The sequence below is a fragment of the Ciona robusta genome, chromosome 12, assembly GCF_009617815.1.
Source record: "Ciona robusta chromosome 12, ASM961781v2".
Classification (NCBI taxonomy): Eukaryota; Metazoa; Chordata; class Ascidiacea; order Phlebobranchia; family Cionidae; genus Ciona; species Ciona robusta.
Window position 1 is genome coordinate 486,636 of NC_143246.1, and position 23,509 is coordinate 510,144.

General features: G+C 35.7%; 2 protein-coding genes across 7 annotated transcripts; one reads left to right on the forward strand and one right to left on the reverse strand.

Annotated features, from left to right (window-relative positions):
- Window positions 1–23,192, forward strand: LOC149726060 (dual 3',5'-cyclic-AMP and -GMP phosphodiesterase 11-like). Of its 4 annotated transcripts, none has more exons than XM_089890280.1 (21): window positions 1–257; window positions 1,256–1,411; window positions 1,754–1,959; window positions 2,232–2,441; window positions 4,060–4,161; window positions 5,267–5,386; window positions 6,220–6,309; window positions 6,639–6,791; window positions 7,485–7,626; window positions 8,154–8,290; window positions 9,000–9,047; window positions 9,319–9,394; window positions 9,720–9,886; window positions 10,126–10,176; window positions 10,240–10,386; window positions 10,706–10,923; window positions 11,817–11,905; window positions 19,710–19,890; window positions 20,332–20,395; window positions 21,904–22,062; window positions 22,509–23,192. In XM_089890280.1, exons 1-21 carry the CDS (start codon window positions 227–229, stop codon window positions 22,620–22,622), a joined length of 2,661 nt encoding a protein of 886 aa, XP_089746406.1. In that variant the 5' UTR covers window positions 1–226; the 3' UTR covers window positions 22,623–23,192. The 4 variants fall into 4 exon arrangements, 3 of the variants coding, with proteins under 3 accessions (XP_089746406.1, XP_089746407.1, XP_089746408.1); XM_089890281.1 differs by lacking the exon at window positions 20,332–20,395 and adding an exon at window positions 20,730–20,793; XM_089890282.1 differs by lacking the exon at window positions 22,509–23,192 and adding an exon at window positions 20,730–20,793 and having other exon boundaries at window positions 21,904–22,043.
- Window positions 12,176–18,434, reverse strand: LOC149726061 (alpha-1,6-mannosylglycoprotein 6-beta-N-acetylglucosaminyltransferase A-like). 3 transcript variants are annotated; one of them, XM_089890286.1, is made up of 11 exons: window positions 18,155–18,433; window positions 17,627–17,777; window positions 17,190–17,362; window positions 16,432–16,830; window positions 15,803–15,926; window positions 15,145–15,265; window positions 14,515–14,647; window positions 13,849–14,110; window positions 13,260–13,390; window positions 12,897–13,016; window positions 12,176–12,614 (listed from the first exon to the last, which is right to left on the reverse strand). In XM_089890286.1, exons 1-11 carry the CDS (start codon window positions 18,320–18,322, stop codon window positions 12,255–12,257), a joined length of 2,142 nt encoding a protein of 713 aa, XP_089746412.1. In that variant the 5' UTR covers window positions 18,323–18,433; the 3' UTR covers window positions 12,176–12,254. The 3 variants fall into 3 exon arrangements, with proteins under 3 accessions (XP_089746412.1, XP_089746413.1, XP_089746414.1); XM_089890287.1 differs by lacking the exon at window positions 12,897–13,016 and having other exon boundaries at window positions 18,155–18,434; XM_089890288.1 differs by lacking the exons at window positions 12,176–12,614; window positions 12,897–13,016; window positions 13,260–13,390 and adding an exon at window positions 13,437–13,495 and having other exon boundaries at window positions 18,155–18,434.
- Window positions 23,193–23,509: the final 317 nt, after the last annotated feature.

Here is a 23,509-nt window from a genome sequence, read left to right on the forward strand (position 1 = left end):
CATTTAGGGTCATTTTTAAAGCTTTTCTATCTTAAGTTACAGATAGCGTAGTTTTCTCTTTAGGCATCATCTGAAAGGTTTAATTCATTATAAACCTGTGTGAAAACTTTGTAAAGTTATTTTGTTGAACCCCCAAATCAAAGCACCGAGGCGAATCGGACCAAAACGTAGCTAATGAATGCTACGCCAAGTTTTCTGTAGTAAAAAATAAAGTTGTAAACCTGCCATGGAAACGCAGTTACAGCAGGAGCATATTGGTAAGTGATACAGTTTAGAGCAAACGAAATCTATTAACGTATTAGGTTGGGGTAAGATGGGTTATGTTTTTATTTTATTTCTCGTACGATTTGGCAGTAAACAAAGAATATTCAAAGAAATATTCAACCGTATTCGCACGACTCTAAAGAGCGTTGTTGATTGTTAAAAACACGATTAGGAAATATGAGACATATGTGCTATAAAGGTATCCATCTTTCCCCGCACTACTATATACCCTTTTATCACGACGGTTCAGCTGCGGAACCGTTTTTATTCAACCGTGAGATTACTTCTAGCGTTCGTTCAATTTCCTGTGGTCGATATTAAGTTAACTTTGCAAAAGGAATCAATAAACCATTGCCAGACGAGCTGGGAACTAAATGTTCAATTATAAAAATAGACTTCATGCTATATAACTCTGTCCTAAAGTAAACCCCGAAGTTAAACTTCAAATCAAAATGCAGACTTTTCACTGCTATAACATACATGTTTATTGCTATTATGGCGCATGGTTAACAGACCCCACACATACATATGCGGCAACTCAACACTTCACGCGTACCTTCAAAGCTATAAAGACAACACTAAATTCGTATTTTTAATAAACAAAATATACAGCGGGTATCAGAGGGAAACACAAAGAAAATGTTTCAATCAAATATATAAGGTTAGGAAGGCATTGACCATTATCAGGGTATTTGGCGCTTTTAAACATAATTCACTGGTTTGGTTTTGGGGTTTCTTTTAATGTTTGCACAGACTGTTTAGCATGTGCAATCATCGATGCCGCCATTTTGAATTGCCATTTTAATGCGCAGTAAACATTTTATTTGCACGTTATTTCATAAATTAGATGTCGTAGTGTTTAAATACTATTATTTACATTTAAAGAAATACTTTATTGTATTCTAAAGGCTTAAAAAATATCGTTGTTGGATTTAAAAAAATAGGATACTATGTCCCAACGCCATCTTACCCCACCCTACTATGTACTTAGAGGCGTGGCTGGACGACCATGCAGACTTTGCTTTCGATTATTTCATTCGGAAGGCGACACAGACAATGGTGAACACGTGGTTGGCTGACAGAGTTATTCGTATTGCTGGATCCGACAGAAACTTACCATCAACCGAGAGACTTTCCTCCAAAACTGGTAACTACAATTTTGTTTAACTTGAAAATAATTCAACATAACGTTTTCGTGGCGAAGTGGTTACATATGCCTTTGACCAATAGGTTATAGCTTCGAAGCTCTACGCTGCTATATTGTGGCCATATCGGCAATTGCTTTAATTCAGGGTTTCCTTATGGGTTGTTTAAACTGTTCGCTATAATACATTATTAATAATAAAAAAATGATTACGTACACTGCTACACAATTACATTATACATGGTGAATCTTATATATGCGGACACGAGGACACATGTGTATTAAATAGAACACACGTGTTATAACCACTTAGTTACATTCATAGAATTATTTATTTTCACACAGATAGCGATCCAATCAAGCGACCTTCGAGTGTGTCTTCCGATTCACCTGGCCGGAAAACTCCAATCCGTAAAATAAGTCACGAAGAAATCAACCCCGGCCACCTACCACTGAAACCCATGGTATCAACAAACGAGATGGGTTCCCCTTCATTCTACACGCCAGAAAACGTCGCTTCGCCTTCGTTGGCGAGACGGATTACTGTTCCGGTAAGCGTGTTATTAATATAAAAATTGGTGAACAACTTTTAGTCAATCTACTGTGTTATTCTCGATTATGACGCACGTCTTAGCATTATGTGCGAATAACATTTATAAGATCAAGGGGTATACGAAATGTAAAACATAAAACTCGAGTTTAACGAAATGTGTTCTATAAAAGAGAATCTTATATTTCGTTTAAATTGTCTCCGCCAGTCTCTGCGAAAGAAGCAATAAAAACGCGTCGATATTTTTGTTTATCATAAAACTCATTTTTGCAGAATCGTCAAACTAATAAACACATGAAAAATTTCAAAACTCGTCGGATTTCTCATTACCACCAAATCCAGAAGGCTGACCTTGAATTAGACAACGATCATGTGAATGCAGATGATCCGCCCGTGATAGATGAACGTGATATGATCATGGATCTCGTGATTGACATTGCAAGTGACCTGGATGTGACGTCAGTCAGTCACAGAATATTACAAGTAAGCACAAATAAGTTTGTTTTCTGTAACATAGAGTAAGGTGGGGTAAGTTGGGACATTTTTATTTTATTTCCTCGTATTAAAATGTTTTAGAATTATGCAACCATAGCTCGGCAATTTTAAAAGATGCTTGTTAATTGTTTAAAACAAATGAGGAAACATGGGATTCAGGTGCTAACGGTGTCCCATTTGGCCCACAGTATTATATACTCGTTTTGTTTTGCTGTTTTATATACGATATATATTTTTGTCGATATTCGGTGGCGCCCAATCAAACGTATAAAATTCAATTAAAAAAGACTAAAATTCTTTCCCCAAATTGCCAAATCCTATATTTCAGGCTAACTCTCAATGTTAAAAATCGCTTTAATAAAATTCGCGACTCCCAATCTGTAATTTTATGAGCGTTTCTTGACGTAGTCTAAACGTTCACACGTTTATTATCTTTCAATAAATTGTTTTATGATACATTTTACAACAGCTTGTACTGTCAAGACCTACGTCATTAGAACTTGACGGATGTACCGTTAGTAAAACTTTATTGCCAGCCATGAATATATCCCAGGTTTGCACACGGCACGTACCTCATTATTTGAGGACCTGCCGTTACAACCGTCACAGTCAAGCCTTGTAAAACATGGGGAATATGATACTAAAACGAGCAGGTCCGCACCTACCAGACCCACGGATTAGGTTGGCATAGGTGTCATTTCATTTAAAACTCGACACTTCCAAATGTCAAATCGAGTGATCTATTACACCTAGTGACGTCAGAAATAGCCGGTTTTATCTTTCAAGATTACGGTCTCAATCTATTCTTAGGATTTCATTTTTTAACCATCAAACTTTTATACCTACTATATTTATTTACATTTTGGAAGAATGTGAAGAAAAATACAATTAAATAAAACAACGAATTAACGAGAAAACGAAAGTTTTTTTAACATGTAGTCCTGTGGGGAAGACGGGACACCTTTAGCACATAATATTCAAACCACCTGAACGTGTTTTAAACAATTAGCAATGGTCATGAGGATACGGGTTTATAATTCTTTGAATTTAAAGAACTTTAAATTTTCTTTGTTTACTACCTAAATGTGACGAGAAAATAGAATGAAACGATGTCCCATCTTCCCCCATTCTACTATAGCATATTGACCGAAATGTATGATTGGGTAAAAAGCATGGCCGTCACCTAAAAGCTTACAGTAAAGTACACATAAAATACACTAATTAATAAAATGTTGGTTTACCTGGAACATGTGTGCACACGGCACGAACGGCTTAACAATGCATGTCTGTCTATGCTTAAAATAAACCTTAATTAGGTTATAGTATTGTGGGGAAAAACGGGATACCTTTTGCACATGTTGTGCCATTTTTCCCAAATATGTTTTAAACAATTAACAACCCTCTTTTAGAGTCGCGCAGCTACGGTTGCATAATTTTTTAGTTGTCCTTTTTTACTACCAATGCAACGACAAAAAAAGAATAAAAACATGTTCTATTTTTCCTCTTATAGAATTAATCAATTAAAATAGGTTGAATATCTAAGTAGTCTTAAACTTAAACCTTATTTATCTTATATATGAAATTGATTTGGTTGTTTGCTTCGCAGAATGTTAGCATTCTACTCGATGCGGATCGGTGCTCATTGTTTTTGATGCGGGAACGAGATGGCGAAAAATTCCTGGTCAGCCGACTCTTCAACGTGAGCAAGGTAAAGTGTAGATTTGATTTACGCAACGAAACAACCTTGATTGTTATTTATCTCTTCGAAAACGGCAATGAAATCTAGATTTAATACAGCGAAAGGAAGGAAATAGTCGCAAAACGACAGTCGTTAAAACACGCGAAACTTTAAAAGTTCTTGGGCATGCAGCATGTAAAATGTCAAACCCTTTTTTTCCAAATTAGAGTCGCTGAAACTTAATTGCTTTGATTTTATACTTTGTACGCGAGGTCCTGCTAGCCAGTTGTCTAATCGATAAAATTGATCCGTTTCTTCAGCCCATAGAAATCCCCTGGAGACTGGCGTACAAAACCGTGTCACGGCGAAACCTTTAAATGAATAAATTGGACTGGACTTCAGTCTTTTATAGCTCACTAATTGATTCTAAAACCCGCTTGATCGGAATACTTGGTTTAGATTAATTCAATTAACTTTGACTGTTACAACATTTCTCAAATTGAACGCATTAGATTTCGATACGAAAGTAACACGTATTTATTGTATCGCGTATTATATATTAACTTACATTCTTGTGGTCAAAAAAACATTGTTTTTTTATTTGTCATCATTTGTGTACGCTCTTTTAAAGACGCACAACACAAAATGGTTGAGTATAGACTCGATATAAAATTACCATTGTCGTGTATGGGTGTGTTATTTATCCTGGCATTGCGGGCAACCACAGTTGTCATAACACCGGTTTCAAACACGTATAGCTTGTGCATAAGGATTGTCGTTTTGTTGCTAATTCCCTTCCCTTCGGTGTAATAATTAATATGATCTTTGTTACTGTTTTCGAAGAGATAAGTAGAAAAAAAGTGCCCGGTTACGAGTTGCCAGATATGTAACTTTGTGGGTGATTATTTTAAGATAATTGTATTGTATTGCCCACGGACACTTACGCCCACAATAGCAGGGTGGAACCCCTGCATTCTTCAACGACAGACATGCGCGCCAACAACTTAAATAAAGTGCTTTTTAAAAGCTAATTAAATCTATACAGGCTTTGTTAATTGCTACCAACACGATTAGGAAATATGGGATATTATGTGGTAACGAAATCCCATCTTACCCCACAGTATTATATGTACAGGAATCTACATTAGAAGATAACGTTGTTGTGAAAAATGAAATTAAGATGAAACTTGGGCAAGGTATTGCTGGCATGGTGGCTTTAACTGGAACAGCACTAAACATTCCAGATGCTTATAAGGTGAAAACTTTGTCATATATCTTAACTTATGACTCATCTAACTCTATGTACAAACGTTTGTATTTGTACATATGCAGTAAAATACACTTTTAGTTAAACCAGTGGTTCTTAAACTGGTCGTGCAAGACTTGGCAGGGGGGCACGAAAAACAGCAGATAATTTAACAAAAAGGGGGGGAGTTGGGAGTTTCATTGGGATATTCAATGGGGGGTGTGCTAAAAAAATATAAGAACCCCGTAGGTAAAAAGTAGACCCTTAAACTATCATAAAGTAAATGTATTGGAAGATGCAGAATTCTATGCTTGCAGCTGCCACCATCGTAGTTGTACGTAAACTTACTCAGACATTAAACAGTTTCATCTGGAACTCAGTTGCCACTAATGGGATTTTAAAACTATGAAAAATCAATAAATCAAAAGTTATACACTCAACTTGCACAAGGTTTATGAAACCATTGCATATGTTGTGCAATAAAACACCCATGTTATAACTTTAAGTTTTTTTTCTTGTTATGCAAGAATAAATAACTAATGATCAAAAACTACTGGTTCACATAAAGGACGCGTAGCAACATATTTGTTCATTTATTAAAACTTAATAAAACTATTATAATGTTATCAGCTGGTGTTATCACATGCCCACTGTCCATATCCCAAAGCTATCACAATGTGTGTGGTGTAAACATAAGTTATAACAAACATTTGATGATTATGGTTTTATGGGGACAATGTTCAATATAGTCTATATGCTCAAGGACATATACAGCAAGGTTACTTCAGTTTGTTTGTGTTATTCTCACAAATATTGATTCACCGTGAGATTGTGTTTTACAGGACAGTCGTTTCAACCAGAGTGTAGATAAGAAGACAGGATATCGTACACGAAGTATTTTATGCATGCCCATTCGGGATGGAGATAAAAGAGTAAGTTGGAATACTGGTACTTATGGAAAGTGGGCAGAAAAACTTATCCTTTATGTTTGAGTATATTAACATAGATATGCATGTATGCCATGGAATCCATTATAATGCCCTATGTGAATAATCTAGGGACACATAGTAACAAGTTAATTGGAATAACGCACCAATTAAAGGTCGTAACTTGGGTTACCCATATAGTTTAAATTTCCCTTGGGTTTTCCAAAAGATAAAGCCTGGGTTATCAACAGAAACATTATTAAATACCACTTTGGATAAAGTTAGTTTATTCCAGTGGTGTTCAAATAGATCATTCAACCAGTTGTTTGAAACAGATTGTTGGAGTGGCTCAGGTTATCAACAAAATAGAAGGGGCGTTCACCACCAAAGATGAGAAGATTTTCGCTTCTTATCTTGGATTTTGTGGAGTTGCAATTCATAATGCGCAAATTTTCGAAAAAATTCAACTCGAAAATAGAAGAAATGAGGTAAAATTATGAAACCTGTTGGGAGTATGTTTACTATTAAGGTTTATATAGAGATAACAGACTGTCCTATAAAATATGACTAAACATTTTTTCTTAAACGTAAATAGTGCTTTTGGAATACAGGTTTTTATACGTGTTCTTGTGTGGCATCTGTAAGTTGAAGCACATGTGGTCTGCATAAAGTAATTAACTTTGTGAAGTTTGAAACAAATATATGCAGCATGACATGAAATATTAGTTTTGCAATAAATCATGTATTGCGCAACAAGTTACACTCATAAAACATATGTATTAATGTATAACAGCTGTGTTATTTGGTTGTATAAATCAAAATACTTTCAAGCAATATGCTAAAGCCAATAAGGTTTTGTCACCACTGAATTGTATGCCATGAAATGAACTAAGGCATATCATAAAACTTTATAAAAAAGTTGTGAAAAAAACAAAGTTTTTAAAATGAATACATTTAAAGAATTAAAAAAAAAATGCAAACATATCTATTTCCAGGTTTTAGATAACTTTATGCCATTAAATGAATCAAGATATATCATAAAACGAATTTATGACGAAAAAAAAAGATATTAAAATAAATAGTTCTAAAAAAGCTGCAAAACATGAAAAAATTCTAGGCTTTTCCTGACATTAAAAAGTTTGAAAACCAAAGAAATAATTTCTGTGAATCTTTTCATTTAGATCCTTCTTGATCTTGCTCGAGTGTTATTTGAAGAACAAAGTTCGTTACATACAGTGATGGACACAATACTAACTCATACCATTTCTCTATTGTGTTGTGAACGTGCTTCTGTACTGCTTGCTAACCCATCTCAACCAGAAAGTAAATAATGAGGTTTTTAGTGTTCGACCTAATGTTATCTAGTAGCTCTTGATAAAGCAGAGAGATGTAATAATAATATGATGATAATATCTTTTATTTGTCTCTTTAATTACGATAGTGAAGATTTAGAAATATTTTAATTGAAAAGACAGAATATAGTGACAAAATGACAGTTGTTGAAACACCTTATAGTTAAAAACATATTATATCACCACTTATTCCATCCAGAATTTTTATTGTATCTTCCCAATTGGATGAGAAGCTATAGAAAGTATTATATTTACTTCACTATCCATTATATCATGACATGCCTCAAACAAACAAACACAACATAATGTTTACCTAATACAGGTTCAATCAATTCGAGTCATGAAAATCCAACGTATTCATTTCATTGAATGTTTTAAATAAATAATTTAGATAAACTTTGCTTCATTTAACTCCTACTTGTCATACTTTGATCTTAATTTTTTAACAAAACATATTATTTGCATCAAAAAGTAAATAAATTTATGGCTTGTTTCTAGATGTTTTCGAGCACACGTTTGAGCACGTGGATGAGTCAACTTTAATTTCTGGAATAAATCTTAGCAAAGAAGCTTCAGAGCGGCGCAAAGTCCCGTTCAACATTGCTATTACCTCATTCGTTCGACAAACGGGACAAGTCAGTTGTGATTTTATTTCGACCGGGTTTATTAAGAACGTGCAGCAAATAATCAAGATATTTTAACTTATCTTGACAGTTTAATTTTGACTTGTTAAACAATTTAAAGCCATCTTATATTAAGAGCCAACAAAACAAGGTTTATCTAAATAAAAGGGTTATAGGGGGAACTGTTGGCTTTGAATTCATTTAAATTTTTAACTTTAAAATGATATCTATTTTAAAAAACTAAATCCTGTAGAGTTTGGTATGTTGTCTGATCCTGAATTTAGTTAACATCAACTTGGTGTCATCTTTGCTAATTAAAAAGCTGCTTTCTAATGTAACTATATGGTTCAGTATATTATTAACCAAGTTACTTTAATTCCTTGGATTGTTAAACATTAACTGAGGGTATTAAGACCAATACTCGAAAAATAATTGCCCTGGACGGCTGTTTGCTGAGACACTAATGGTTTATCAGGTTTGCTCGTGTTTATTTCTGGCAAACTGAGCTTCCAGCTTGGATATACTTGGGCACACATAATTCTTGATGGTTAAGTAGTGTATAATGGATTAACAAACTTAACATATGAAACTTTCTGCCCTACATTTACTTTCACTTTATCAAGTTTTTTTGGGCGGAAGGCATTATTTTCGAACGATTGTTTAAAAAGTTTTTTCGTTTACAAAGTATTTACTTAATACAAACTGTTTTTCTTTTTCTTAGATAGTAAACATTGAAAATGCAGCGAACGACAAACGATTTGAATTCTTGGTAAGCATCCTTGACCAAACTTAACTTATCCAATTTTGGCACAAATCTTGTATTTGTGAAAAACTAAATTTTTGTCATTTTTCTAAACTGTTACCATCACAAGATTTTCTAAAATCACTTTTAAATGACAAAGTTTGGCTTGTGAAATCTGTGGTGAAAGATTGACTTTATTGTAAGTAACTATATGGAATTCTATAAGGTGGCAAAAATACCACAGTGAGTTTCAGGGGTTACACCAGTTTAATTAAACCAGTAATCATTATTTCCACAGGAAGATGCACAGCTTGGGTTCACCACGCGGTCACTACTTTGCATTCCTATCAGGGACAGTATGAGACAAGTTATAGGTAAAATATTTGGTAATTTATCAATATCACTTGTTTACCCTGGTGTGGTGGAGCAACTCATTGGTTATAACACAGGTGTCCCATTACATACCATGTGCGGTAGCCTCATACACCTCATATTGACATACAAGTTACAAAGTAGATTAACTTTTGTTTAAGTGTCAATTGGTGCAACCGCTGGATTAAATAAATTACCGCTAAGTGTTTTGCCCAAGAATACGCGCTTCTCATGGCAGCTACAAAAAGCTTTTATGCTCTGTGTCATCTTTATCTTTAAGCTTGAATACCAGACATGTATTGAAACTTTTTATTTTCACACTGACAGGTGTAATCCAGCTCATTAACAAACACCACAGGGTTGGTCCCTGCTTCACTAAGAGTGATGAGCAGATTTTAGAAGCTTTCACAATATTCTGTGGTCTTGGGATTTCCAACACACGAATGTATGAAGAGACAGCCAGACTTGCTGCCAAACAACATGTTATACTTGAAGTTAGTAATCTAATGTTTCACAAATTTCAAGCTAAAATTCAAATTAGGAAGATAACTAGGGTTTGGTTATAAACTATATGGTTAAGGTCTAGATCAAGGAGATATTTGTTAAAAGTTCAGACATTTTTTTTCAAGTTTTTTCTCTTTTTCAGGGCCTTAAACTTGTGATTATAAATATTGTGAATTTTAGCCTATATTTTGGGATTGTTTCCAAAAGTTTCAAATTGTTATTATTTCAGGTTCTCTCGTACCACGCTGTAGCTTCACCCTATGAGACCTCACTGCTTACTGTGAGTTTACACATTATAAACAATAACAAGTCACATATTTCACTATTTTTTTTGTAAATTTAGTTAAATGACATTCCATCAGCAAAATCACTTGGTATTTTGACTTACGATTTTGATGATTCGCGTCTTGATGACCACGATACACTTAGAGCTGCTGTTAGAATGTTCATTGATTTAAATCTTGTGGAAAAGTTCAGGATTAACCATGAGGTAATAGTTGTTTGAGTTCATATTGAATGTTGCCTGTTAAAAATTCTAGAAATGTACAAACATTTGGCATTGAAGGGATTTGTACAAGCTGTTAGTGATTGCTGTTAAGTATATAATACAGCATTAGCTTACTACAACTAATATATATGTTATATATAAGATAAAGGCATCGCAGAATTAACTCGAAAGCAGACTTGCGGTGTATGAAGCCACCACGCATGGGGCACAATAAAACACGCATGTTATAAATTACAACTGCCATGTCAAGATATATATATGTAATAATTAACTCATTGTTATTTTTAAAAATATGTTGCAGGTTCTTTGCCGTTGGGTTGCAAGCGTTAAGCGTAATTACAGACCTGTGTCGTACCACAACTGGAGGCACGCTTTTAACGTTTGTCAGTCATGTTTCTGTATGATCAAAACTGGAGGACTGGAATCCATTTTTTCTGATTATGAAAAACTAAGTTTATTGGTTTCTTGTCTCTCCCATGATCTTGACCATCGTGGAACCAACAATGCATTCCAAGCAAAGTAAGAATAACTTCAATATTTAGCTAACTTGGCTAGAACCAGCAAAGCCGGCAAAATAAATGAGTTTAATGAGATCAACCTTTACGACCCATTTTTCTAAAATTACAGCAAAATGTTGTGACCCACTTTTCGTTTTATATTTACTTATGTATAAAATTCCTATTTTTTAAAATAAAGAAAATGTATTCTCAATTTATTCTCATTTATCATAGGCTTTATATAAACCTATGATAAAAATGTTTGATTTTTAAAGCAGTTTTCAAAGAACTTATTAAGCTAATATAGTTAGTGACCTAATCAAATTAAGTGGGACCTCATTGTTTGGGTCCCAAACCAGAGCTTGAAAAGTATTAAGTTATTGCTTTTGAGCGCTGGCTTTGGACTAGCAGCTTAAAAGCACAAATACTGGCATTGCATGCATGGTACATGATATCCCACCATGGTTTATAAGTTTATATATTTGCTGGTTCACTGTGAGAGCCTTACCAGCTGGTCAAGCTTAGTTGATAATTTTGTCCCTAAATAAACAACATGTTGTCCAAGACAAACTTTAATGGCAAACAGCTTGTTAATGGAAATTAGTGGAAAATTGTTAATGGAAATTATTGTTACAATTATTTCTGCTACATGTTTTTGTATTACTCTGTGGCTAAAATAGACCACATTTAAAAAAAGTACAAAACATGGTATTTACCAAATAAAGTGTGTTAAATTCTATATTGGACACAGGAATAATTAAATGTAACTAATTTATTCAAGGGGATTGAAAAGTTCTGTTTTTACATAGGTGTTTTATTTCCTAAGCCTCATGTCCCATTTGTGTTACCTAGTTTGCAATTCTGTGAAGACTTTAACAATGCTATGACATATGAAATGATAATCATGTTTTCCAGAATAGAACATCCATTGGCAAGACTGTATTCGACTTCCACCATGGAACATCATCATTATAACCAGTGTCTAATGCTGCTACAAAGTGAAGGTTAGTATAAATTAATTGGTTATAATATTATCAACAGCAGATTGGTGGAAAATGCTCTGTTTAGAAGTAATATTTGAAAGTTGAAACTTCTGGGTTGCTGTATTTTTGGGACCTGAATACTTTTTCTTTTTGTTTTTTTTTGTGTTTTTTTTAAACAATGTTTTTGACCATTCCACTGATCTTACTACATATGCTGACAATAGTAGCAGCGCTGAGATCGAACCTAGTATGCTCTGGTTACAAGTTAGTCCATATTAAATAGACAGCACAAATTAGAGATTTTGTTATTTTAAATTCAAAAGCGACACTCACGTATTAACTCAACAACAAAATTACTGAAGAAATCAACTTAATAACAACCAACACACAGTGCTATTTGATCATCATACTTTCTACACGGACATATTCTTTGTGTGTCGGTAGGCGGTGTACACGCGCATGAAAACAAAAGGGGATCCGTTTGCGTGTAACACATAGATGGTGACATGCTCGGTGCATGACAAGGCGCCTCAGGTTTCCCATAGTTCAACTTTCGTCTATAATTTTCAACTTCCTTTAATGGAAACACTTGCTTAATATTTTCGCAGTGTTTCCCAATAGAATTGAAGGTTTCTTCGTTGTTAATGTCCTTAAACAGTGAGTGTTCGCAAACCATTTTCTTCCGGGAACACGCAGAAGTGCAACTTTCCCCTTTGTCAGAAATTTCAACCTAGAAGATATTTTTTTAAATATGAAAGAATGTAACTTATTTGTTTGCGCGGGGCAACTTGAGTAGTTTTAACACAGATGTTCTGTTACACCTTATGCCCGCTTACGAGTTACCGCATGTAACTTTGTGGGTGATATTTTTCTACCACACCCAACATACACACGACCAATGGTAGCAGCACAAGCTTCAAATCAGGCTCCTTTAGGCTAGCAAGACACACTACCATCAATGTGCGACGTTATGCATCAGAAATGATTATCAACTTAACATAAAGTTGCATACTCGTAGAACTGATAATGGAGGCCACTGTCGGACTTTTTTCCTCCAAATATTTCCAGATATAATCGATTCTTGCCAGGTGTCGGTACAAAAGTCCTGGTGCTCCAAATACGAGTGTATTCTCTAATAATATGAAAAAATTGAACTATAAAAAATGCAAACGGTGCATTGTGTGTAGGTTTAGAGTAATATGTTTATTTAAAACCAAAAATATAGGTACCACTCCCATTCAGCCCCACTAACTTTGCTGTTTCATGTTTTCAATTTGAATTTTGGTTTTAAATTGCTTTGCTGAGTTGTGTCGGGTTATAAGAAAAAAACATGCTTGTATAAAAAATATGATGTTCCGAAATAATGTAATATTACCTCTAAAAAACCTAAGAAGGTGAACTCGTGTGTCACGAACGGTTTGGGCCGGGGTCGGTTCTTTATCTTGATCAACACGTCTTCAACTTGAGTGAGGTTGCGCATGTCTACTGTATATACATGGGGCTCACCTGCAAAAACATGTACGCCTTTTCACGCCTCGTGCGTTTTATAATCCTGACGAATTGGTCTCTATTCGCTTAGTGTCGTGTTACCCCCATAATGATTGAACGCACCTGTTAAACGTCATTTGCAAAGCTCTGATCTGTTATTACACTGTAACACGTCACGATCCGAACTTTAAAAACCACCCACACACTTTATTAAAGAGTTTAAAACGCACAAGTCGTTGCGGGACATGCAATATATATATGGCTGCTATTGCGCTTCATGGGTTAAAACCATAAACCAACGTAAGTGAGAGGGGGAAGGTAAGGTAGGACATATTCATTCTCTAATTATTTCATTCGCTTTTATCATCCCACAATTTCAATACAAGGTTAAACCCATAGTTCCGATTGTTAAATTTATTCTGGAAGATTGTGTCTTAAAACATACAATAAGTTACCGTTATAGTTAAACCACCTACCGATTCTGTTTTCCGCGTACGGATTTTGCGAAGCGAGCAATCGTTTGGTTGGTTTCTTATCCGCTACCGGCCGTGGAACTCGAAACTGAGGGTTTAGATACACAACCCCGCTAGCTATCGCTTCCAAAGCTGCTGGGCCTTCCACGGGGAAGCCCAACCCAACGTACACCCATGATTGCCGCAGCAAACGTCTGAATTCGACTTGTTCCAAGTTCCGATGGTTAACTACGTAGCTTGGGATCGATTCGTACATTTCCATTCCCTGTATATGTTTGCAATGTAAAACTGAACTGCTCCCGATTTACAGATCGCGCATAATATCTATTCCCATATTTTGCGCAGCATCAACTTTGCGATTGTTGTTCATGCGCAGTAGGAACCCGGAACAAATATTACACCGAAACTAAATTTATACCGGAATAAATTTTTATACCGAAACAAATGTTACGCTCAAATAAATAAATCGAATAAAATCTCATCACTGACAAAGTGAAATACACGGAAACTCCTAATTGAGCACGCCGATGTCCCGGAACAGGAGTATTTAGTCAAATTTTATATAATACGAAAATCTGACCGAAATATTTTGATCGGCCAGGTTTTGCCAATATTTCGCTTTTTAAGTATTAAATAAACTAATTCAAAATTGCAACAAACGAAACTTACTTTTTTGTTCATCACGTTAACGTACATGGTTGCGTGTGTTTCATTAAAATGCTCGTTAATCAAGTCAATGTATTTTAACTTGTTTCGCCCATTTAACACAGATGGCCGTTTCCCGTACAGCAAAGCGATTTTCCTGTTGAAATTTGGGGGAAATCAAAATTAGAAATTACGTCTGCTTGATATGATAGTATGCTAATTTGTATTTATTTCTTAGTTTATGTTACTATGTTAACTCATATTAACTTAAACAAAGGGGAATTAAAGGGAAAACGACAGTCGTTCAAACATACTTTAAATAAAAAGCAGCAAATATCGATAAAGCGTGACTTTTAAACCCAATATACAATTAACTCTAATGATCATGTGTTTTAATGGATCACGTGCATAAAGTCACAATCCATACAATGAGGTAAATTGGAACCACACTCCACTGCCGGACCATAGACCTCTATAGAACTTCTAATTCGATTCACTGCCTTATCTTCACTAATCCATATAATATTTAACTGCTTTATTTTGTTGGATTTAAATTTCCGGCTTTGAATTATTTAAAATTACCGATTGCGAAAATGGAAAAATAACCCAAATAAACAACCAAAAGACAAATTAAACATAAATCAAAACACTTACTTATTGCTCTCTTGTTTGTCATCAGAGTTCGTTATTTTATTGTTAACCACGAAACCGAGAAAGGAATTATCCGGGGAATGCGGGAAGTGAGTGAAAAATTGAGCTGGGTTTAATCCTTTGCCTAAACAACAATTATTTTTAACACATATCATCTCAACGTTTTTAACGAGTGAACCAAAATGTAATACGTCTAATTTTTCCTATAGTTAATAGGATTGTCCATATTGACGGCCATGTATTCAAAAATGTAAAAATCAAAACCATCAGTAAAGTTATGGTAGCTCGTAAGTGGGCACGAGGTGCATGATTCAAAACACCGTGTTATAACGACTGTTGTTGCCCCGCCATGCGAGGATAAATAAGTTACATACGTGGTGACTTGTAAGTGGGCACGAGGTGCATAAATTAGAACACCCGTGTTATAACAACGGTCGCTTCTTAACTATGTAAAGTTAAATAAGGTAGAGTATAGGATGTGGGAAGACAGGGTACCTTCGACACATAACATCCAAATACCCTGATCGTGTTTTAAACAATTAACAACGGTCTATAGGAGCCGTGAGGATATGGTTTTATAACATGCTTCACTACCAAATGGGTCAAGGAAATGGAATAAAAAGTGTCCCATCTTCCCCACTCTACTATGTATACACCATACCTCCCCATGTGCCTTGCTTCTCCGGGTTAAACAACGGATGGTTGAACTGCGGGTCTGTCCCGTATACATCCAACACCCGTAAGATGCATCTATATTGGTACAATGACCCGTGTAGCTGTCTTATCTGAAAAAATATTATTAATAATATGATCACCCACAAAGTAAACTGGGTTACTCGTAAGCAAGCACGAGGTGTATGAACCAGAACACCCGTGTTTAACAACTGCCGTTTTCCGGCCATGGAAAGCAAGTTACATTCATTTATTCAATACACAGCATAACCGTTTATCTCCTCAATCACGATAACGAAGATCGCAATCATTAATCATAGCGAAGATAATGGGAATTAGCAGCCACATGACACAGTTATTCAATCATGCCTAGGACAAAACTGCATACAAATTATCGATTTTAAAATCGTACCCTTACAACAATAAAGTCCCATCAGTTGGTTGAAACTAATTATTTAAAACAAATTTGTGAACTTTAGATTCGCAAGTCACATTCGCACAATTAAAACAAATTGGCGAACATTTTTTTTACTCAAATCCATTCGAAATACAGCGAAGGGGTTGTATTAAACGTTCCACGTTTTCGTGACCACTTTGCGGACATGGGTCTTGCTTTACCTGTTCCAGTCCAATGATATCGGTAAACACAATGTCGAAGACTCTGGCCGGTCGACACGTATCTTCATTGTGTCCTTGCGGAAGCATGACTTCTGCCAGTCTATCAGGTGACCACGATAATACAACGTCATGCCCCATTACATGCAGAGATGACATAAGGTCAGACCATTGAACTAATTCACCCAAGGGACCTCCAGCTAATGCAGCTTCGCCGAAGTTTAGTCCAAACTCCTTTGTCAATAAACCCATGTGTAAAAGAATTCGAAGCTTTAACGAACTAAATATGTGACTGCTGCTCGTAAGGTGTTCGTTATTAGAAAGCCGTTTCAACAAGTCTCTTGCGTTAAAAATCCAGCCGTTTTCATTCGTACCCACGCGCCCTTTTATCCACTCACAAACCTAAACGTTAGAAAAATTAAAACTCAATATTTTATGTTCAACTAATACACAATATTCAATGTTTAATAACCTTGTCAGCCCCTGTCCACTTATACCAACATTTTATACTCGGCCCGCAGTAAAAGGTAGTGGCAAAATCACGATGTCTATATAGCCCCATTGGTTAACGAAAATATAATTTTAGGTTAATTTTCGTATTAATAAACAGTTTACAGTTACTCAACAAAATTTTAAAAAGACCTCCATTAAAATAAAAAAAATATAAGATCTTGTATTTCCTATATTTTAGCTTTGCGTTCTGTTGACTGATAACATAATACATATGCAATAAACATTCAACCGCTATAGTTTGAACCCACCTTCCCGCATTCCGTTAACTTTTTCTGAAGGATTAAAAAGTCAGTCGTATACTCCGCATGTGGTAGAGACGACGTTATTTCTTTAAATGAAGGAATTAGTTCGTCCATGTTGCCAGGATATGAACAAACGCGTTCAACGAACACGAGATATTTGTAGATGGAACATGAGGTCTCTGAGAAGAATTTTTCGTATTGTTAATATTGGCATAATGAGACATATACTACTGTGGGATAGCGACATCAAGAATTGGAACTTTTTATTTCTTTTTTTCTCGTCGATTTGGTGGTAAACAATAAAAATTTGCACAATTATATGCCCATAGCCCCGCGACTCCAAAATGCGTTGTCAGTTGTTAAAACCACCATGAGAAAATATGGGATTTATTTGCTGACGTTATCCCGTCTCACCCCACAGTACTGTAATCGTGTTTCCTCACCGTTTTCGTTGATTCCATAACGAACAAAACAAACATTGTTCATCCAGTTGTTGATTATCCATTTAAACCGCTTGCCGCAGTATCTTTCCTTCAGCGTGAAACTTATGTTTCCGCAACTGACCAACAATTCCTTTTCCACAATCCGACGAATCTACATTAACTTGAATATTAAATATATAGAAGGGTGGAGTAAGATAGGACTTGTGTTCAGTGTAGCTATATGCGACGATTAAATGGTAAATAAAGAGCTTGGGATTTAGGGGCTAACAATTATCCATCTTACCCCACAGTAATATATGCCAGACAAAAATTAACTAATTACCACGTGATTAAAAGGTGAATTCTACCCACTCCTACATTTTAAAAATACGAAAACCTGCTTGGTTACTGCTGATTTGTTTTTAATCGGGCTTAGTCACTCGTGGCAGTAAAATTGTTCATTAAACTTATGTTAATTATATTACGTGCTTATTCATTAGAGCATTGTTCTCTTGCTACTTATGTTATTATATATTGGTAAAACCTTACCGCTTCGCTTTCCGTTGAGATGTATTGTTTTAATGCTTTGCTATGAAGATAATACAGAACAGCCACCCAACATAGCACTGTGACTAATATGGCTTTTCTTATCCTGTATAAACCTATATAGACCCTCTTTCCGCGCATGCGCAATCGTCGCAATACGTGCTTACCCATTGCAGAATAACAAACTGCATATCGAACTTACTAATCATTTAAAAACATAACTTCGAGATGAAACTAGATCAATGTATTTGAGAAACGGCGATCGTTCGTATCTTGTCAAACCACTTGTACACCTGACATTCGCCTCCGGCTAAAACGCCTTTTTCTCTGCATGAACGGTATAGACTGTAGTAGAAAAAGGCAGTTTTATAAAACCACGAAACCTGCCTTGAATAAATCTTTACAAAATTAATGACCTCTAGGAATTTGAACACTTAATAAACTACAATTTAATTACAGATGTTTATTTATTAGTTTGGTTTGTGGCTTGATTTAAGAGCGAGGAAATGACGTATAAAGGTTTATGTTGATATTTTAATGCTGTGTATTCGTTTCTGCAATGATTAAGAACTCTGATGCGAATTTTTGTCTTGGATTTGGCTTAGATTCGCTGACTTACGAAACATTGTCGTTTTAAATTCCTTAAATTCATGTGTGCTTGTTTAGTTCTGCTTCGTATTTCAAGTTCAGAAAGAGTGTAGTTAGCTTTGATTTGCTAATGTGTTATAGGAATGATACGGTTAATGCTTCTCAACCACCGGGTTGCCATTTTATTGGGTTGCCTACTACACTGGTTCACAAAATATCTTAGACTTTTGTTGGAAAATTAATTCATTATTTTGAATGCCTACATCAAATCGTGTTGTCACAGCTTTGTTGTTGTAATATTTTCGCTTCTTATTTGTGTCGCTGTAAAAATGGCCTTTTTACAGATTTGTTATTTGTTGGTTTCTATTTTTACGTTTGGATAAATTTAGGAATGCGGACAAAATATAGCTGTCACGTATGTATTTTACGTTTAAACGTCTTATCAGTATAACGAAAGCAAATTGGCAAGTGCTAAACACACCTTTATGGATAAAAACAGCCGTAGTAAGAGGGTACTTGTTTCGAAGCTCGATGCTCCCATTGTTGGTTTTTGTGTTCTTAAAAATAAACTCATTACGATGAGTGCTCCAACCAAGTGGTCACTTATCGGTTACACAACTTGGCCTTCAAATAAAACGACAGTCGCGACATGTCGCTTGATTGGTAACTCGTAAACGGGCACGATGTTTATGAAATACAACACCCAGGTTGTGACTTCTTAAGTTTTCCCTACACGCTTACTTTAGTTCCTATTGAGTTATATTACTATGGGGTAAGATGGGGTACCGTTGACACCTAAATCCCATATTTCCTGGACATTTTTTTAACAATCAACGACGCTCATTTAGAGTAGCGGCGGTACGGTTATACATTTTTGTAAATAGTCTTTGTTTACTACCAAGTGAAACAAGAAAAGAGAATGAACGACTCATCTTACCCCACCCTACAATAACTTAAATTCCTTTTACAGGGTGTGAAATTCTTTCCCATCTGACGTCATCAGAGTACGCCCACGTCATCAAACTGGTACAGCATGCTATACTGAGCACGGATCTTGCAATTTACTTCAAAAAGCGGAACGAATTTTTCAACGTGGTGAAAAGTGGGGCGGCCGACTGGTTGGGAAACGACGGACACAGAGAACTTCTAAGGTTAGTTTTGATATTCATTTATTTTGCATTTTATTTCGAAGCGTAGTGCATTTAGGTCTGCCAGCTGGTGTAATCACATACTTAAATAATGGTTACTTGTCTAACGGTCCCGATTTTAAGTACAGCAGTAATATAAGTTTGAATACCAAACAGACCACAATAAAAAGTTAAAAGGCCGGGTTTTGTTTAGTATTTAATTAGGTCACATAGAAATACACAAACAAGTAGTCGAAGTTGGTGGATCATTATTTGTAGTAACATTTGGTGGGCGTCAAGGCTGGTGTAATAATGGCCTAAATTGTAATGGACCACGCTTATATTTCTATCCTATACGGGTGAGATCCTGTACGTATATATGGGTAAGATCCGTAGGTACTTTGGGTGTAGGGCAGTGTTGGCATATTGGCACAAGCTTTACCCGCAAATTACCTATGAACGCAGGAGTCTTGTTATCACTGGTTGTGATATAGCTGGCATCACGCGGCCCTGGAACGTACAAAAAGAGGTAGAAAAGCATCAAAACATATCATAGCAATTCCACACTCGCTCTATTAACATATCAGTCACTTTACACTTTCACACCAATGTATTTTGCTCGTTTTAGTGTTTTAAACATCAAAGACGCATTTTTCGCAAATGTCACCCACGCAACGATTTTACGCACACAGTTTTTGCGATTCCGCAAATTTCTCACAGCTGTTACGTCACACATACCACTGTTGCGTCATCACCGCGCACTTTTTATTTTGGCACGCATTTTTGCTGAACATACCCACATGGCCGGGGTGAGTGGTGCTACACATTTTGAAGCTAACACATCTTATTTCTTGGCCTCACAGGGGCATGGTAATGACCGCGACTGACGTGTCGGCTATCACAAAGCCGTGGCCGATTGAAGTCAAGGTACAACCGGTTCCAGTGTTGATTATTCATTCTCTATTTGCTGCCTGCGATTGAATCCACGTCAATTTAAAAGCCACACTTTTAAAAGCAAAATTTTAAAGCCGCAAGTTTTTAGCCGACAAAATTAACCTCAAATTCTTATTCTTTATGTTTCGTTACTATTAAATTTTGCGGCTATTAATTTGCGGCTTTAAATTATCGGGATACCCTGCGATAAGCTTAACCGCCAAATTACCGACGTTTGTAATTCGCTTATTTATTCCAATCACTCGTTTAAAAACGCCTGTCAACAAAACTATAATTTTTCGCAAAATAACACATTAATATTCTCACGAGCACAACACTTACAACGCATGATTACACCTTGCATGCTGCATGTTCTGAACTTGGTGGATTCAAAGCCGTGATTTTAAAGCCAACTAATTTAAGAAAATGACAAAGTTTAGATTTAGAAGTTAAGATACAATTCTCGTTTCCGACTAAAGTTAGTCGGTCGCGATCACTATCGGTTTCCGCGATTTTTAATCGGCCGACTAAATTTCCGTGCATTACTAATTACAGAAATTATTCAATCAGAGTTTAACGACGGAATTTTAGTCGAGCGACTAAAGAAAGCAAAATCTAGTTGAACGAGAATACCCCTCTGGTTTGGTGTTACATTTTTTGTTAACTTTACAACTTTTGCTGAATCGCATGCCCTTGCTTGTGTTATTTATTCGACCAATGATATTAACAGCATAACTATAAGCATAATTATACGCATTACAATTGAATTGGTGTGTGCTGCAACACAGTGCTTCTTATCCCTAATTTATGTTTCTCTAATATTTAATATAAATTAATATAAAAGCTTTGGCGACGAAAAGATTAAATCACCAACCCGAACGACTGAAATTTTACACCAAGTGTAAAGAAATGTTTGAAACGAAAACATATCAACGAACCAACCAAATCAATCGGGGACCATAGGATTGGGAAGAACTATTATAATACGTCTTTTAAATAAAGTTTTAATTTTTCCAGTTGGTATTTTAAATATAGCTTGTAATTTTTTCGTAATATATTTTATATCAAAACAAAGTTTTAAAACAAATTTATATTTCAAAACAGATCGCACAATTGGTCGCGGAGGAGTTTTTCGAACAAGGGGACATAGAAAAAAGTAAACTGCATCAAGAACCCCCGGATATGATGAACAGAAAGCTGAAACATAAGTTGCCGAAGATGCAGATTGGGTTCATTGACAGTATATGTCTTCCACTATACGAGGTTTATATGATGTGTGTTTAACACTCTGTGCTTCCTGTCTGGAGTACATTTCGACTGTTGTTGCCAAGTGTATCGGACAAACTAACTTAGTGGTCTTAAGGCGGTAACAAACTTATCTCCGTATAGGATCAAAAAACTAGATAATTGTAAAAACGCGGCAATTATTAATAGCGCACGATATGGCCATCACCGTGGTATGGCTATAGATAGCGTAGCAACCGAAGGATACCGGTTTCATGCTACCACTGTAGACGTGTGCTTTCATCAGCAAGATACTTAACGGTCATTGCTCGAACTTAATCTATTAAAAACAAAACCTAAAAATTTACATACGTGGGAATTTGAGAGCGTATATTTAAATGCGTCCCTAAATCACTTGTCAAAAATCAGCCTTTGATATAAAGATAATTTAAACTTCGTTATACAAATATATTGTTGTTCTGTAGGCTCTCAATGATGTATCTACCAAATTGCAACCAATGTTGGATGGTTGTTTGGAAAACAGACGACATTGGGAAGAGGAATCATTAAAAGCGGAAAGAGGTGGAACAGCTCTGTGAGTTGCAACACTGACCCAACAACGTTGCGCGTAAACTTATTAATGTTCCAGCTGTATCTCACCTCATTCCATTCAAATTATTCACAATCAGAACCGACAACCATTTTCACGAGAAAACTCAGCCAGTAATTTAAAGCCACAAAATAAAGCCGCAAATTAAAAGCCCTGAATTATAGCCAATAATTCATAAATTTGTACCAACATTAATTAAAAGTTCGGATTCTAAATCCTAAGACCCACCCGTTTAATCTCTCCCATGAATTGGCGACTTATCTATTTGCGGTTTCGAATTACTAAGTATCGTTTTAACCAGTTTTTACTACGCCCCTCATAATTGTTCGAACCCATCACCTCAGTTATATGTATATTGCACACGACCAGCAGGTAAGGGAATTCCCCATCTCAGAGATCATCACAAAATTCTTCACTGATGGCTTGCGTTTAATGAAGGGCAAAGCATCGCTTGTTGTATTCACAAATCGTATAAGGCGTAAAATGATTTTTGAAGTGTATGTACACATCGTATCGAAGACGTATTTCATTCGAGGTGTAATAAAATTATAAAACTGGTTCTACGTTTTTACATTTCCCACAAACCAGTCTGGTATGCAAGACTCGATACACCAGTCATTAAAAATACTTATTGTTATTTCAGAATCTGTAAACGATGACACTAGTATTATAACGCTAGAGTAGCAAACTTTAATTGTAGTCTACATATAGTATTCGAAACAAATACGCCATTGACTATGACGTAACAACGACCAATTAACGACGTAACAGTCGGTACATAGAAGCGAAACCAATCTCACGATGAAGGAACTACCGGTACTTTACCCGTTGCAACATATGTCTTCCACTCCATATCTCAACTTCTACTTTATTTGG

Coding starts and splice junctions, on each gene's coding strand:
- LOC149726061 (XM_089890286.1), bottom strand. CDS start 18,322: ATGGGTAAGCACGTATTGCGACGATTGCGCATGCGCGGAAAGAGGGTC. Junction 15,927..16,431: donor ATATCATTGGACTGGAACAG/GTAAAGCAAGAC, acceptor ATATTTTTTCAG/ATAAGACAGCTACACGGGTC. Junction 15,266..15,802: donor GAAGCAAGGCACATGGGGAG/GTATGGTGTATA, acceptor ATTGTTGTTTAG/GCAAAGGATTAAACCCAGCT.
- LOC149726060 (XM_089890280.1), top strand. CDS start 227: ATGGAAACGCAGTTACAGCAGGAGCATATTG. Junction 1,960..2,231: donor CGAGACGGATTACTGTTCCG/GTAAGCGTGTTA, acceptor TCATTTTTGCAG/AATCGTCAAACTAATAAACA. Junction 7,627..8,153: donor TAACCCATCTCAACCAGAAA/GTAAATAATGAG, acceptor GCTTGTTTCTAG/ATGTTTTCGAGCACACGTTT.